The 18,028-nt window shown below is 33.5% G+C and overlaps 2 protein-coding genes across 2 annotated transcripts; one reads left to right on the top strand and one right to left on the bottom strand.

Moving 5' to 3' along the window:
• The first annotated feature begins 3,718 nt into the window (after window positions 1–3,718).
• Window positions 3,719–8,269, top strand: LOC18040409 (metal transporter Nramp5). Its single transcript, XM_024184482.1, has 13 exons — window positions 3,719–3,906; window positions 4,016–4,094; window positions 4,184–4,224; window positions 4,355–4,437; window positions 4,494–4,681; window positions 4,737–4,846; window positions 6,162–6,343; window positions 6,438–6,507; window positions 6,633–6,806; window positions 6,891–6,995; window positions 7,147–7,278; window positions 7,363–7,476; window positions 7,725–8,269. Exons 1-13 carry the CDS (start codon window positions 3,736–3,738, stop codon window positions 8,058–8,060), a joined length of 1,785 nt encoding a protein of 594 aa, XP_024040250.1. The 5' UTR covers window positions 3,719–3,735; the 3' UTR covers window positions 8,061–8,269.
• Window positions 8,270–11,121: 2,852 nt separating this feature from the next.
• On the bottom strand, window positions 11,122–17,349 carry LOC18040408 (SWI/SNF complex subunit SWI3C). The gene is given in 10 exon segments (XM_006434187.2): window positions 11,122–11,588; window positions 11,591–11,843; window positions 12,983–13,167; window positions 13,275–13,306; window positions 13,682–13,788; window positions 14,297–14,370; window positions 14,463–14,826; window positions 15,260–15,792; window positions 16,470–17,003; window positions 17,122–17,349. Coding segments are annotated over 10 exon segments (2,319 nt in total). The 5' UTR covers window positions 17,150–17,349; the 3' UTR covers window positions 11,122–11,379.
• Between the last annotated feature and the right edge of the window lie 679 nt (window positions 17,350–18,028).

Below are 18,028 nucleotides of genomic sequence, written 5' to 3'. Positions count from 1 at the left end.
TTTTTTGAATGTGTTATGACATTTAAGATCATACGTTTAATCTTGTTGTCTTGGGATGTGGCTAGCAATGACATCTCCCAAATAAATGTTTGGTGAAAGTTCTATCAACCTCCTGCGTAAACTGCAAGAGCGTTTTATATAATTGCTCTTCTTTTGCTAATTAAAAGCTATATTATACAAAATGAAGAAGATTTGATTTTTCTTCTTATGTGCGGTTTGCCAGACAATGAAGATGATGATAATAAAAATTAAGAATCTAATTTTCAATAATATAAAACTACTTTTTTATTTAGTTTTTCCATCAATGGCAGTTATGAATACTCATTATTTTATATCTATTACACATATTAAAAGATCAATCTAAAGTGCATCAACAAGCATGTCTTAGGAAGAATATTGATTGAAGTTGGTGTTGAAAACATTTTATTTACCCGTAAATAATTAATTAAATTAAAAGACATGCGTGATTAAAATTAGGGTAATATTGGAAATATTAGAGTGTTTAGAGTAAAAATTAATTTTTAAAAAAAATTTGAATAATGGGTGTTTTGAGAAAATGAGTATTTTTAGTAATCTTTTTCAGTGCAAATAGCCTCACCCTTAATAAATTAAAGTAATTTTTTTTTTCTGAAATCTGAATGGTTTGAATATAAAGGTCCAAATGACAATTTTTTTTAATATTTAAATATAAGTGATATCTTGTTTGTTTTAATAAGGGCCCATTTGAGAGACTCAAAAGTGAATTTTAAAAGTTAAAAGCTAATATTCGTGCTTGGTTGAATTTTTTACAAATCATATTTAGTAAAATCATCCCATCTTACAATAGATTTTAAAAAATAAAGAACGAGTAGCTTTTCAAAATTTAATTTTAAGAACCAGTTTTATATTTAATATTATTCCAATATATCCTCACATAAATTACAAAATCTAAAATTATCCTTGTTAATTAGGAAATAAAATCTTTAAATTTAAATGTATTATTATTACGGCCAATTATATTGAGATACCAATATCAAAAATAAAATTGATAATATAAAAATATTTATTTAGGATCAGTTTGGTAATGTTGTAACTTTTAAAATAATTATTATTAGCTGTTCTATAAAAATAATCAATTGTACGTAAAATTTAGTTTTAAAGGTGTTGTAAATTTTAAAAGCAATTGTATGTGTTTGGTAAATTTTACTATAAAACTGTTATAAAAATGTAAATAACTAAATTGAATACAATGTTTAATAATGTTTATCTCTTTAAAGTGAATGATTTGATTTCGTAATTAATAAAGATGGTTTGGATTTTTATAATGTAGGGAAAATATCCACTGTCCACCCGTTTTTTTCAACTTTTTCAAAAATACACAATTTTTTTTTTTTTGCTTGAATCCACCTGAAGTTATATTTTTTTTACTTGTCCACTTCTGTTTGGAGACCGTTAAGAAAACTAACAGAATATTGTGTAAATGACTTTTTTACCTTCAAATGTAAAAGATAAATTATCCACCAACCACCTGTTTTTTTGTATTGTGTAAAAAATACACAATTCTTTTTTTTTTTAATGAACTCCACTTAAAGTTATATTGTTTTACACTTGTCCACCACTGTATCGTTATGAAATGATAATTTTACCTTTATGATGTCAGCAAAGTTCTAACGGTGTTATAACGAAAGTGGACCAATGAAAAAAATGTTAACTTTAGGTGGAGCGCTGCAAAAAAAAAAGAAAGAAAGAAAAAGATTTGTATATTTTTGAAAAACGGTGAAAAAACAGATAGACGGTGGATAATTTCCCTATAATGTATATGAGGATATATATGAAATTATATTATGTATAAAACTAATTTTCAAAATCAAAATTTGAAAAACTACTCCTTTGCTTTTCAAAATTAATTGCAACATGGGATGATTTTGCCAAAAGTGATTTGTAAAAAATTCAACCAAATATCAAAATTAGCTTTTAACTTTTAAAAACCACTTTTGAGCCTCCCAAAAGCAATTACAACCGCTCCTATTTATCAATTATTATATCCAAATGTTTAATAAATTTTATCAAATATTTAACTATTCTCTTCATAACTGGTTATTTCCACAATATAACTAACAATAATTATTTTAAAAGATACAATATTACTAAACTGGCTCTAAATAAAAAATATTTTAAATATATTTATTTGGCATTTATGTCTTTATAAGTCAAAATGAATTAAAGGATTAGGTTTTATAATTTATGGAATAAATGTATTTAATAGATACATTTTTGAGATATAATATTTACATTTCATTCAAATATTTTTCAATTCACATAAAAGTTTATTTTTTCTATTTAGATTTAAATGTTTAAAAATCAAACATAAATTATAAGAAAACAAACAAATAAATTTAAAATATGTATAAAATTAATAAAATTTGAAACTTCAAATTTTTAACGAACAAACTCTACGTATTACATATAAATTTAGACAATCTTGCGAATCATAAGTTAACTTTTTAATATAACAGAAAAGCTTTTACACATACAGTATCTGTAGCCACTTAGGCAACTATGCACCAATAGGACACTATCTTTAATTTCTACCTAACAAAGACAAGCTGCATGAATGAAGTGGTTTGATTACGTGGATGATAACCACTTAATGTGGAATAAAACATCAGGAAGGGTAATTTTTAAAAACCTCCCCTGAGGTTTGGGCTTGTTGCAAGTAGATGGCGAGAATTGATTTATTTGTAAAAAATCCCCTATCGTCAGTTAAGTTTAACATTGACCGTTAGTTGACCGTGCAAAGACAATATTACCCTTAACAATAGTTTATAAACGAAAATAACTAAAAAAAAAACCAAAATTATTAGCTATTTTACACTTTTTAAATTATTGATATTTTCTTAAAGTTCTTATAAAAAATTAAAATTAAAAAAATTAAAAAATCCTCTTTAAATTATTGATATTTCCTTAAAATTTCTACAAGAAAGATAAAATTAAAAATTTAAAAATGAAATAGTCATAATCTTTACCTATGATATTGTAAACTTTTAGAATTGACAAGGATAAAATTGTCAAAAAATAGGATTTGTGCTTTTTGCACCAATAATTTTGGTTTTTTTTTAGTTATTTTCGTTTACAAACTATTGTTAAGGGTAATATTGTCTTTGCACGGTCAACTAACGGTCAATGTTAAACTTAACTGACGGTAGGGGGTTTTTTACAAATAAATCAATTCTCGCCATCTACTTGCAACAAGCCCAAACCTCAGGGGAGGTTTTTAAAAATTACCCCATCAGGAATTGCTAACTTTGTTTTTGGTAATTTTATATTACAATATTTTTTTAAGAGTAGGGCTACACATCCCAATTTTTTTATCCCAAAAAGTTATCCTAAATGATGTGTCATTAATTGAGTGGTTGATAATCTTTTACAAAATCCAAGTAAATTAATTGTATTATCTCATCAACCACTCAATTAATGACACATCATTTGAGATAACTTTTTAGGATAAAAAATTTAAGATATGTAGCATTACTTTTTTTTTTTTAATTAAACTATTGATTTATTTTATTTTTTTAAAAGACAAAAGACTGCGACCTGTGGCAATGACACTGATTCCGAAACGAGAAAGAGATGGACTGGTAAGCTGTCATGGAGCCAAACAAATGGCAGCTTCGGGCCAAAGCACTATAAATAGCTAGAGTCACTTGAGTCTCTTATAACTCACAAGCTAAGTGTCAATCTGAAACTATCAACGACATGGGAAGCAAGCAGCAGCAGGTGATGACAACTGACGCCGTCGCTCTTCCACAGTCGTGGGGCAGCGGCAGCAACCGCATAGCAGCTATGAATGTGCAAGGAAGAACCCCATCACCCAATATCAATACCAGCAAAGACTTTGGTCATCATCCAGACGACCCAAATCATAAGGTTTAATTTTAATTTCTCTACCCCGCTGGAAAATATTTGTTTTGTTTCTGTAATTTAGTTCAATATTTTATTCTTCTTTTCTATTTTTTCTTTTTTTTTTTGTGAACAGAAACCTGGATGGAGGAGGTTTCTCTCATTTGTTGGCCCTGGTTTTCTTGTTTCATTGGCTTATCTTGATCCTGGCAACCGTAAGCCAAATTCTTTCTTTCGTTTGTTCGCGTTTTTGTTTCTGTACTTTGTGTGGTGACTTTGAATTGCTATTTGTGTAATGTAACAGTGGAAACTGACTTGCAAGCTGGTGCTAATCACCGATATGAGGTATAATTAGTATTTAATTACAACCAAAAATAAAATTTAGATTAAAAAAAAAAAAGAATGCAAGAAAGAAATTAAAACTTAACTCTAAGCTGTGACTTTGTAATGTAATTTTGTTGCTTAATCTTTTCAGCTGCTGTGGGTGGTTCTCATCGGACTGATCTTTGCTCTCATCATTCAGTCCCTTGCAGCAAATCTTGGTGTTAGCACGGGTGAGTCCAAACTAACATACTATCTGAGAATGGTAAATAAAAATTATTATTATTTTAACTAACATACATATATTTTTCTGATTGCTTTAATCTCTCAGGGAAACATCTATCTGAATTATGCAAAGCCGAGTACCCAATAATTGTCAAGTATTGCTTGTGGTTGCTTGCAGAAATTGCTGTCATAGCTGCTGATATACCAGAAGGCATTTTCTCAATCATCTTTTTGAACATCTTGCTTCGGTACATGCATGCCCCTTCAACAATTTAACAAAAATTTTCATGTTTGATGTTTTATTGGTTCAGTAATTGGGACAGCCTTTGCACTGAATATACTGTTCAATATCCCAGTATGGATTGGAGTTCTTCTGACGGGTGGCAGCACTCTCTTGCTTCTTGGCCTGCAGAAATATGGGGTAACGTTATCTTGTATCAAATTTAATATATGTTTCAGTTCATGACAGAACTATAATCAAAGTTTAATTATGTGAAAAGGATATTTTATTTAGATAATTATATATGTAGCTGATCCGTGTAAAGCCAGTACTCGTCATCATCTATATATACGTTTTTCGAACTCTCAGCACAGATGTTGAGTTATTCGTCAATTGCTTTTGTCTCCATTTGCATGTTTAGTTTGGTCTTACTCACCTTTCGACAGGTTCTTTTGTTTTTTTTTTTTAATATTATGTATTTAATTTCATAAAAATAAATATTGTGTATTATTATTTGTTATTATTTTTCCAATTGACATTATTTTAATATCTACAATAATTGGAAGATTGAATTGTCTGTATGCAAAACTTACTCAATTTGTTAACTTTTCGTAAAAATAGAATAATAAATGTCAACATTTTCGATTTGCAATTTACACAAAATGCGTCACTTCTCCTTTGACTCTTATTTTATTTTATTTTCTGGGAATTTTCTTTACACACATGACACATCCTCTTAAAATCGTTACGCCACATGCAGCGCCTTAAAATCTGTACACGTTTCAAAATATTTAGAGGAAATTTTATCTTTTTCGTGCAATTGAATTTTTTTTTGTTCTTGGCAAGGCGTTTAATAAAAAATATTTTTTTGACGACTTGAGAAATTCTCTGTTGTTTACTAAAATCAATAGTTCAGTTCAAATGTTTGTTGTATCCACCATGCTCGTTAATCACAATTTTGTTTGAAATTAAATGAAAAGGTTTATAGATATTCGTTTAAAGATTGAATACTCATAACATTAATTAAGTGGCATAAAAGGGGGATTATATTAACTTAAATTTTTAACTTTAAACTTTGACATAGATTCTCATCCATTGATATCATGCAAATCAATTGTAAATGTGTTGACAGCGTGAGATTCATCATTAATGGATGATAATTTGTGTTAAAATTTAAGTAAAAAAAATTAAATTAAACTAGCCTCATGACTCCCAATTATGTAATTAAATAAGTTTATAACTTTGATAATGATGATGATGATGATGAAGAATTTTCTAATTAGGAATCTATGGTCATATTAAAGTCAATGATGAATTAGAAGATAAAAAAATACCAAGGTTTCAGTATAGTGTATTTTATCATGTAATACATTATGATAAATTCCTTATCGGAAGCTCACTATATTATATTATATTACTATATTATATGATTTTATTATATAGAGGTGCGTATCTCGTGCGTCACCATACATGCACACGTTGAACATCTGTTTTAATTATGGAAGGAATTGGGCAGGTGAGGAAGCTGGAAATGCTGATAACAGTGCTTGTATTCATAATGGCTGCTTGTTTCTTTGGAGAAATGAGTTATGTAAAGCCCCCTGCAGCTGATGTGCTCAAGGGGATGTTTGTCCCCAAGCTCAGCGGCCAAGGAGCTACCGGCGATGCCATTGCCCTTTTGGGTGCCCTCGTCATGCCGTATGATCCATCACAAATATATACCTCATTATATATCTATATATATAACGTAACACTTTTATCAATAAGTTAAAAACTGTTTTTTAACATGCAGGCATAATCTTTTTCTCCATTCAGCTCTTGTGCTTTCTCGAAAAGTGCCCAATTCTGTCCGAGGCATAAATGTAAGCTAGTTGTAACATTAACAACACAGAATAAGTATACATAAAGTTTCAGCAGCCTGCAGGATATGTATGATCTGTTTGGTGTGCTTAATTAATTAGCTATTTTTTGTTCTTAATTTTTACAGGATGCATGTCGATTTTTTCTTATAGAGAGCGGGTTGGCCTTGTTGGTAGCATTTTTGATCAATGTAGCAGTTATCTCAGTTTCAGGCACTGTTTGCTCAGCCGCAAATTTGTCGTACGATAACAAGCATCAATGCAGCGATATCACACTTAACTCGGCTTCTTTCCTCCTGCAGGTCCAAAGTTACATCAGTTTGAATATAACTAACAGTTGATGAAAGCGTTAATCCTCACGAAAAACATATGATTTTCTTCTGCAGAATGTGTTGGGTAAATCAAGCAAAATCGTTTACGCCATCGCTCTACTGGCCTCAGGGCAGAGCTCCACCATCACAGGCACTTATGCAGGCCAATATATCATGCAGGTATTTTAGATAAATAACAACAAACATTTTTTTTGTGTGTGTGTGTGTATAGAGAGAGAGAGAGAGAGAGAGAGAGAGAGAGAGAGAGAGAGAGAGAGAGAGAGAGAGAGAGTTCTTTGATTAAATTACTCGTGCGTTTTGTGAATTTTAGGGTTTCTTGGAGCTGAAGATGAGAAAATGGCTGAGAAACCTAATGACAAGGTGCATTGCCATTACACCAAGTCTTGTTGTCTCCATTATTGGTGGATCACAAGGAGCAGGCAGACTAATCATCATTGCATCGGTTAGAAATATTATTATTATCTTATTATTTACTACATTAGCTTACTTAGTTAAATTATTGTAGTATATATAACACATGATGTAGTATGGATTTTGTTTGCAGATGATACTGTCATTTGAGCTGCCATTTGCCCTGATCCCACTTCTTAAATTCAGTAGCAGTGCCACAAAGATGGGACCCCATAAGAACTCAATTTATGTAAGATTGGTTATTGTTTTCGAATTGTTTACTTAGAGTCAACCACCAGACGCCTATCAAACTCTATCATGGCCACAGGTTCGATGCAAGGCTCGTGCCATGCTGGGCCTTGATAGAAATTATTTCACCCGACATCAGTTTAATTTTTACACATGAAAATTCAGGGCTACGTCTATATATATAAACCGTGTCAGATTATAATGAAACAACATTGTATAATTGATATTTAATGTCATATTTGACTGCAGATCATTGTGATATCATGGATTTTGGGGCTGGGAATCATCGGCATCAACATCTATTACCTCAGCACAGGCTTCGTCGATTGGCTAATTCACAACAGCCTTCCTAAAGTCGGAAATGTGTTCATTGGAATCATAGTGTTTCCCTTGATGGCCGTCTATATGATTGCGGTCATCTATCTTACTTTCAGAAAAGACACTGTTGTAACATTTATTGATCCTACAAAAGACGATCCCGCTGCCCAAACCCGCATGGAAACCGGGCTTGGTAACCCCAATGCGACAGAATTGGACAGGGTACATTACAGAGAGGATCTGGCTGATATTCCATTACCAGAATAAATAATTAAAATTTTAATTTAAATCTTGTATCTTGTATCGAAAAACTTTTCAGAGTTAAAATTAAGTTTCAAAGAAGGGTCTTCAGTGTTTTGAATTTAGGCCAGTTCGGGGTTGGTAATATATAAATATGAGCAGGATTAACTTAATTACCACAAGGCAAAGGAGGGTAATGTTATTGTGCATTGCGCCCACTTTTTATTTTTTTTAGTGCGGACATGTTTTTAAACTGTGTATTATAATAAAGTTAGTATTCTATACATTATAAAATCGTGTGGTTTAATAATATCTCTACACTGACTTTATCAAACTATATGATTTAATAGCGTGTGTGCATTAAAAAAAAAGTCATATTAGAGAAAGATTGGTGCTCTCACTTGTAAGTTTATTTATTCAGTTGAGCTTATGTTACAATTAATTATAATAGTGAAAATAATTAAAATTCTCGTATTGAAGTGTGTGCCAAAGTAAAGAGTACGTTAATAGGTAAGATTACAATATAAGGATCTTACAATATAAGGATCCGCATACATTCTACATCTAAATATAAGATACAACTTTAAGCTGACCAGAGCATGTATGTTTCGTTTATTCATCTTTATGTTCGTCCAAATCTAATAAAGTTTTACCACTTACATACAAATGGAGTTAAAATTATCCCTCTTATTATTTTTTTTTTTTTTGGTGCAAAAGCAAATGACAAATGGGTGAAAAAGTCTTATACCTTCTAAGTAAATGAACTAATATTAAATGTTATCTCACCCGCCAGCAGTTTCTAGCTATTGCAACTCACCCGTGGCTAATATTAAGATTAGAAGGGGAAAGAGAGAGAGATTTAAGGCGAATAATTTAGCTCAATCATCATTTTTGAACCTGCAACTTAACCTTAAACTAATCTATCCACGCCACTTCCATTGCCCAACTAAAAATTTCTCGTAATTTTATTGTCGTCACTCTTGATGTGTTTGTTTATTTGCATAAATAATAAAATATACTATGCCAAGCAATTCATAGTATCCACTACACAAATCTCCCCTTCATGTTTTTCAACTTCCCTTAATATATTTCTGTCACTAATTAGGAATCAACCTTCTTCTCTTATGTGTTTGCAGAAAACCAAAAACCTGTTGAGTAATAATGATACTGTTTTCTAGTTGAAAAATGGAGAAGGTGGGGTCATACTCAATCGGATTATGAAATCAATACTTAATCTTTTTTTTTTTATAATGCCAAAATGTTTTAGTTAGCAGCAAAGGTGACGCAATTAATTTGAAGATCAAAATTAGTGATATCTGTTTGTAGCAATGTTTGTGAGGCATCAACGTTTTGTAGTAATGTTGAAACCTTTCATGTTCAGCCGCCTCAACCAGTTCCTTGTTGCAAATCTTATCTTGGTATTTATTGCTTTATGTTATGTACCATAAACAATGGGTGTATTGTGTGTATTCGACTTTGATAGAGAGTACAAAATTTCGAAGACTTAATCGGTGATGTTTATCACTTTGCGTTTAGGGATATCATATTCTCAAAATTTCGTGACAGCAAAAGTGGTATTGGCAATTTAATTGTGAGGAATAATAGAGCAGATCTTACAACGATTGCCATTTTAGATGGCGTTACATTTGCAGGCCCTTCAATTTGTCACTTCACATAGTAAGTTAAGACAGAGAGATATGAATATCTTTGTTGAGTATTACCTTTCAAAACATCGGATCAATGTCTAAGGTTTACCTTAACACAATCGTACAACAGCTAATTGTTGAAAAAGTGTTCATTCCGATCAATGTCTTTCTCCAAATTGTCATCTAACTAACCGCTAGCATGAGACACTGTTATGACATTTATTATTGATTAAAGGGTAAGTTTTAGATCTCGCGAATTGATTATTTTTAAATTATCTCTTTAATTTTTAAAACCTCAAAGATACCCCCAAAACCTATTATCTTTCCATTTATTTTAATAATTAAAAGGGTAAAATAGTATTTGTATAATTCCAAACAGTTAATTAACTGAAAGAAGTCAAATCTTTCTTCTTCTTTTTTTTAATATATTTATTCTTACATAAACCATCACTGCTTACTTGTATTTTGGAGGACAAAACTGTACTTTTAACATAAATTAAATTAACTTTTAAAAAATTAAAATTATCAAGGTTCACTACATACTATTCATTCATTTTCATCTAATAAATCACTTTCTTACCATTCATTCATTCACCTTCATTTAGTGTACCTCATTTCCTTTTGCAAACAAGTACAACACAATTGCACTATAGTTTTCCGTTTCTCAAATCAACATATATCACTTATCTCATCTTATTTTCATAATAGCTAATAATACCCCAACACTATAGTCTCATAGTATTATCTTTATTTTTAAATATAATTTTATTCATATTTTTTATAATTAAATAAATTATATAAATGAAATTAAAGAAAAAAATTTAAGTATTTAAATTAAAAAATATATATAAGTTTCAGTATGAATGAAAAAATTAATAATAAGATATAATTCATATACTTTTTATGTTTTTAAACATCTTTCATTATAATAAATATATATTTTATATTCTCAAAATAAAATATCAAGCAAATGATCATCTATACTTCTTTTCCTTTAAACTTTTTATGTTAGTAGGGTTATTGGCTGTCATGAAAATAATAGGAAATAACTTGTATATATTAATTTCAGTATGAAAAAATTAACTCTCTCTTTACAATAACCCAATCAATTTTGAAGTCAGAATTCTAAATTTAAATACTCTGAACAACTATCAACTACAGTTGCATAGCATTATTAAGAAAATTTCAAGAACTCAAAAGCATCCAAACCCATGGCGGCCACGAAGCCATCGAAACTAAACCTTGGTCGCACGCAGCCATGCCAACCAACTGAAATCATGGGACAAACTACAGGTATTTCAATTAGGGTTTAGAAGGTCTCTCTCTTTTCTTTTCTTTTCTTTTTTTTTTGTTGTGGGGGGGGGGGGGGGGGGGGGTGACTACCTAGTTTCAAGACATTGTTTGGCCCAATAACTAATCTTATGCATCTCATGCAAAGGAAGTGTAATAAGAAGTTAGAATGACATATTTATTGGACATTCTACGCTAAAATAATCCATTTTACAAAATTAACATTTCATTTTCCGGTGCAAGAATTCATTATCAGATCCAAACACCACCTCAGTCGTGTGCTGTTACAAGACCTACAAACTACCCAGAGAAACTTCTATACCGATCTAAAGTAAAACACTTCCCTGGCTCATTCCAGAAAGTAAGCAATGATCCTATTGAATTGTATTAAAGGAGTCTGAGTACCTGCTTTAACCAAGACCCGAACTAGTTCCCGACGCAGACCTGATCATCGGATGATTCAAAGTAGGTTGGGGACCCCCTCGAGCGTTAAACATGACATTCGAAGGTGCTGAAGATGATGCTTGTAAAGATGTTAGAGGCATCCTCTGCCCCAACGGAAACATCTGTTGGGGCCTAAACTGCATGTGGGGATGGGCTGGTTGGTTGGCGCTGTACCTGGAATGCTTGGTTGCGAAGATGAGGCTGACATCACTTGTGGCCGATTGTTGCCAATGTTATTGTTAACCATGGAAGGCGCAACAACAGGTAGATTCATTTGTGAAGGGACTCCACCAGGTCCCAACCGAGTTGATACTATGCGGGTCCGCTCGGTGGCAAACCTCTGCCTTGCCTTCTCTACTTGTTCACATTCTCTCATTAGCAAGGTTTCCACTTCTGCAAACTGCTTCAGCTTCAGCTCCAATCTTTTCAACTGTGTCGATAAATAAATGTTGCAGCAGTGAAATGGTAAGAGAGAGTTCAATTTTTTCTCAATGATGATCTTAAAACTTCATTAGAAACAGAAATTTTTCTCAAGAGTTGATGCATCAAGTGAAAAATTCAACACTTATGCAAGAATTCACGCAGGACAGATGCCATTGAATCAAGAGAAACAATTACCGGCAGTTTATCATATTCCAAATAAAGGAAGCAATTAAAAAGAATCTTAGTTCGAGATGAATGAACATTTGTCACATATTCCACCCAACTGGCATGTCATCACTCAAATATGTCCGAATAAATCCGGAGCAACTATATCAGTCGACCTATGGGACAATCAAAACAAGGGTCTGGAGTGCAACAGCATCTAGTCTTAGTACTCTATTAAAAACTCCAGTTTCCTTAACAATTACAAGTCAAATGGCTGCATCTAAAAGCCAACAGAGACAACTTGACTTGACAGAAAGTCAGAAACTTGATCTTAATCTTTTGGGTGTTCCATCGAAGCCATCATGGGTTTTCCAGATATACAGAATGTAGAACAAATTTTACCCTGCTTTACTGGTTCAGTTAATCTAGTTACTTGAATAGAATTATGAGACAGCAAATCCAATGTTGTTGCAGAAATATATTGAAGCAATAAACAAGGAACCCAGTGAGCTAATTTTCTGTACAGGACTGTTACTGGGTTTGATAAATGACTTTTTTGGGCACAATTCAAATATTCGGTGCAACTAAACTTCAGCAGAAGCTCCATACAAATTTTGCTGCCTAGCTGTGTCTATGACTCCAAGCCAGTCTAATGGAACAAAATCAGCTAAAACATGTTATTCAAAACCATGTGTTCAGAATTTCAAAAAGATAAATAAATTTTTTTCCAAATTTAGGAGACATGACTGAATATGTTCTATTTACACTATCAGAAATCAACACAAGTGATCAACAGAAATCAGGTTTAACACATGATCACCTATAACTAACAGACAAGTAATGCACACAGCACACATGTATGTATACATGTAAAAGAGCCCATACAATCCCTAAGGTAGAATAGTATAAAAATTAGGAGAATAAAATTGACTTTCATTTGAATAGAATTGAAGACTTGAACTAGGGAAAAAAAAATATTACCTGATGATTTATGATATTAGCAGATAGCCTCTGAATTTCTCGTTCTTCATGATCAGCAAACAGTTTTGCTTTTGTTGCTGCAGCAGCAAGACCAGCTTTAGCAGCAGCTTTAACTTTTTCGGCAGATAATAGAGCAGCCTCAGCTCCATTTTGACCCCAAGGACCATGAACTCCGGAGTTCTCTTCTGAAGTTTAATCACAGAAGCATTAAAGTAAATTAATCAAAATGCAGGAAAGAGGAAAAAAATTTAGGGAATATGGAAAAATTAAAGATTACAGGCTTACAACATACCTTCTCTATTATGTACATTCTCTGAGTTCATCCTGCAGAGGTGAAATGAGTGGTTAATAATGTGCATAGAATTAAAAGATAAATACATGCAAGAAGCCTAGATTCTTCCCTGCCAGCTAAAATAATTGAAAATTTCCTCTGTTCTTCATGTGCTTCTTAACAATTCAAGTACTTCTTAACAATTGGAAGAAGTCATGTTGTGCACCTAAGAGCGAACAATACAAATGATCCCTTTTAATGACAAGCTCGGTCATTAAGACAACTAGAGAAAATTTGTATATGCTTTGTCTCATATGAGTCCGAAATGAAAAGATCCCTAAGAAATCATTCTGACACACTGGATGTAGCACAAATGGAGATATCCATTTTTGTCATTAACGACAAAAATGAGAAGGAAATAGACTAACCTATTACCATGTCCAGCACCTTCCATTTGTTTAGACAATGCTGCCAAGGATGCATGGGCACAAGCTGCAGCGACTCTTGGTCCGACAGCAGAAGCTAAAAAGGCAACCTAGAAATATAACACTGATTAATTTCAGAAAAACCACACAAGAAAAATCCTCTTATGATTTCAACTGTTCAATGAACTTGCATACAAATCAATTATAATTCAGAAAAATGGTGAACATGTACTTAATATCTGAGCCAATGGACATATACTGCCTAAGTCAGTTAACTGGTGGCATACAGTTGATTCACGAGGTTTAAAGTGAAAATAGCTATCAGGTGAGAACAGTGAGTTAAAACCTCAATTACAAAGAACAGTGAGTTTCTCATACATGAATCTTTGGCATTTGCTCTTAACTAATAATTTATTCAGAAATAGAAAACTATAATATTTGGAAATTCAACTCGAGAATTGTAAAGTCAATAGAAAGAATTTCAGAATCCTAATCATAAACCACTGCAGACCCCATAGACCAAGATAAAATGCAACAGAGGATCTCAAATTCGATAGTAAACCAATAAAGCATCATATAGCTCAAACATCAATAATTGAAATCACTACAGTCACCCACCAAGGCCATAACTGGATTCCCAGAATTTGAAAATGGGAGGCGGTTTTCCATATCAGCTTCTTGAAGGCCTGCTCCTGAGATAGTGCAGCAGAATGTAGACATGTGTTACATCTATACCATCATCATAATGATTGGAAAAAGTGTAAATACAAGCATTTAAGAAAACCTGGCAGATCGCCATTTACAGTTGAATGCAATCCTCCACGATCATCTCTACTTGATGAATTAGATGTCCTGGAAGTGTTGGGAACTTCGACATTTTCCAGTATGCCATCCTCCATGGGTAGACGGACGAAATGGAGGATACATTGTGCTTTTGACTTGGTACCAACATGCTCTGCAATTTCATTCCAATTATCATTATACATTTCTATACCCTCAAGCAGCAAAAATGTTTCTTGATCACTCCAAGTCTCTCCATCAATATCACCATATTCTCTTGCTGGATCAACCCTAATATAATCTAGGCTTGAATGACCAGTAACAAATCTTCCTTCATGGAAGCATTCAGGACATAGAAGTACATCAACCTGTTAAATGAGATACTTATCAGCTAGAGTAAAACCAGAATAGTAATTAAGACTAGCAACATTTTTGTAAAACCAAGGTTTACAAAGACAGTTCATAAAAGTCAATTTGGGTCTAAGTTACTGTAAGCAGCCTGCGAGCTTTAAGTTAGGCAGTGGCTTTGGCCCCTCAATAAAATGCAACCAAGAGAGTGACTTTCAAACCATTTAAGTAAACATATAATAAATTTTATGGCGTTACAGATAAAAACTTAATTTGAACAATTTCATTTAAGATTACACAATTTTGAATCAAAAACCTACTGCAAGTCAGAAAAAATTTCTTCAGTTTCAGAATTCTATGCAGATACAATGTTCATGCTGGTAGATAAACTGATGATAAGAATAAACAAATAAACAAATAAACAAAAGTAAGAGGAGAGAATCTGCCATCTACCTCCTTTTGTGACTGATAGTACACAGCAGGAATCGGCTGAGAACAATAATTGCAATGGTTTTCAGATAAACGCTCTCGGATGGTGTTGTCCAAGTCAAAGAAATCAGCACCACCACAAGATGATGAATACACATCAGCCACCTTGAGGCTACATTTAGGCTTGTCAAATTTAATCAAACTGTCAATGGACTTTAAGGCATCCGATGGAACACTAACCTCACCATTTGAATCCTCTCTCAAGTAGGACCCACGATTCCAAGGCTCAGGACTTTGTACAGCAGCACAATAATTGATAATCCCCCAGTGGTTCAGGAATCGAAAAATTCGAGTTAGATCTTCAGGGCTAACACCATCCACCAAACCCTGACAATCAGAAACGATAAGCCTTTTCTCTGGATTATCCATATATTTGGCCACAATATGGTTTCTACATTCCATGTACTTCTCTGGTGTATGATCTGGAGATTTCCCAGAGAAGAAATGTGGTACCACTTGTCTTTCAAGTCGATGCACTGTGTCTGGGGAAAACCAATCTGCTCATGCAAGAATAACACAAACCAAATAAAATTAAAAATAAAAGAAAAAATCATTATGATTTTATATTAATACATATATGTGTTGAAAAAAATCTACACAAGAAAATGCCAACCAAGATCTTTTTGGGGGTATTCAAATGGTGACAAAACTTAATCATAACATTACATATGAATTTATACCAAGTAATCCAAAAACCATCCAAACTTTAAATGCTTAACCCTGTTCAGATATTGGTTATGTTGACCTCAAAATTAGGAGATTGGAGGTCATTTGTAGTCACAGCTGGACAATGGCTTTCCATACTCATATAATCCTAAAAGTAGTTCCAGAAATTTTCTGGAACATAAAAATTTAGCATCCTCTTGGTTATAGTGACAACACTGCAGAAGTATCATACAACGGCAAGATTGGATTTCCATAACCAGTCAACACTCCCTGTAGCCAACGAGACTTGGACCATTCCAGCATACAGTAATGAGAAACACCCACAACCAAATTCATTATGAAAACAAAAGTAACCAAATTCCTTAAGCTAGCCAAGTTTTCGTATCCTTCAAATGTAAAGCTGAAAGGTATTGATTCTTACACTGTCACTGAACATATAAAGCAGCAAGTATCAGTCACTCCCTACAAAATTGAATTCAAAAAGAGACAATTGGGATAGAATTAGAACCTGAATGCATAGGAAGTACATGAACTCTACTTCCAAACCGCTTAACAACACCTTTTCCTTCCATAATTTGTGGCGGAGTAATCACACACGATGTATCGCTCCTCTCAGGATCCAACACCGCACTATCGGCCGGCACAGCGGACAACGCCTGCAGCTGCCCATACGAAATATTCTCCAACGCCACCGCCGAACTCCTCCCACTGGCGTCCCCGGCCAAATATGCCGCCTCAATGGCCACAATATCCATCACCGAGACGTGCGGCCGGTTCACCACGCGCTGAACCGCGGTAGGAAACTCGCATATGCGGGTCCCACCGTCGATCAAGACCTCGGTCTCGTTTGAGGCCGGATCCGGAGCCGTTGCGTGCTGGAAATCGTCTCCGTTGTCGCGGTGGTCCGCGTTAGAATTGTTATTGTGGTTATCCGTTTCGTTGTTGTCTTGTTCCTCGTCTTCGTCCTCTACGACGTCGTCTTCGTCGAGCTTGTTGAGTTGCTTTCGTGGCTCCCGCTTCCGCCTCTTCCATTTTCGAGTATCTGAAAGAATGAAATAACTAAATTAAAACTCAATCACAAAGAAGAATTAATAATTGGAGAGAGTGAGAGACTGTGAAGAGGGAGTGGAGGAGGATTTTGAATTATTGGGGGAAATTACCTGAATGGAAGGAAGGGGAGGCTGGCATTGAAAGAAATGGAAAAGCAAAGAGTGAAATGTGGGGTCTCTGATTGGTGGGAAAATTGGATCAAATGGAGGGCAATTCAAGAGAGAGAATAGGGCTCGCACTCGCTCGCTAATCGCTATCCCTCTCTCTGCTGCTTTGGCCTTGTTCGTGTTGTAGGCGTTTCGCTTTTTAGTCAGAGAAATTAGAAATTTGCGATTTTTTTTTTTTGAATTTCTCTTTTTTTATTTAATTATATATATATCTTGGGCGAGGAAATACGATATTGCACGCGCAAGATGGATCGCGGTTGGTGCGTGCGTCTCAGTCTCTGTGTTTCCTTGGCGCGTGTAAGATAAATGTCAGTTTTGGCGTGAATGAGGGTCCATAGGACATAACCGACATATGCCAGTCGGGGAAATGACTTCCCCTGATTTCTTACATTTTTTCAAATAATGTGGGTACCTTTTCCGTTTGTATCAAATGAGTCCACGACTCCAAATGCGTATTGAACTGACCCATTTCCTTTTTTTTTTTTTTTTTCTTTCAAATTTGCCCTATTTCGTGCTTTTACCCCTTGCTCTTCTTCTTGGAGAATTCGTTATGCACAGCCACACAGGTGAGATATTAATATAAGTATCTCATAAATATGTCTTAATGAAAATTCTGCTTATTATTTCACTCAATTTGATAGAATTTACCGGATTAGGGACCTGTTGACACGAATGGACAAACTATACGCTTTCTTGAGGAATCATGATAAAACAGAGAGGTACGGATGTTCTTACCCCTCATGAAAATCAAACTGCTATTTTATTCTTAATTCACTGGATTAATAACAATCCATTGCCAAAAAGAAAATCAATATACCTTATTCTTAATTTAGTTCAAACATTTTAAAAG

The sequence above is a fragment of the Citrus clementina genome, unplaced genomic scaffold (genome assembly GCF_000493195.1).
Source record: "Citrus clementina cultivar Clemenules unplaced genomic scaffold, Citrus_clementina_v1.0 scaffold_5, whole genome shotgun sequence".
NCBI classification, from domain to species: Eukaryota; Viridiplantae; Streptophyta; class Magnoliopsida; order Sapindales; family Rutaceae; genus Citrus; species Citrus x clementina.
Note: the sequence above shows the minus strand (reverse complement) of the source record. Positions and strands in the feature narration are given on the sequence as shown.

Excerpts from the sequence above, each read along its gene's own strand:
- LOC18040409 (XM_024184482.1), top strand. The coding sequence starts at position 3,736 with ATGGGAAGCAAGCAGCAGCAGGTGATGACAACTGACGCCGTCGCTCTT. Across the intron at positions 4,847-6,161 it reads TTGGCCTGCAGAAATATGGG|GTGAGGAAGCTGGAAATGCT; the intron begins GTAACGTTATCT and ends GGAATTGGGCAG. Across the intron at positions 6,344-6,437 it reads TTGGGTGCCCTCGTCATGCC|GCATAATCTTTTTCTCCATT; the intron begins GTATGATCCATC and ends TTTAACATGCAG.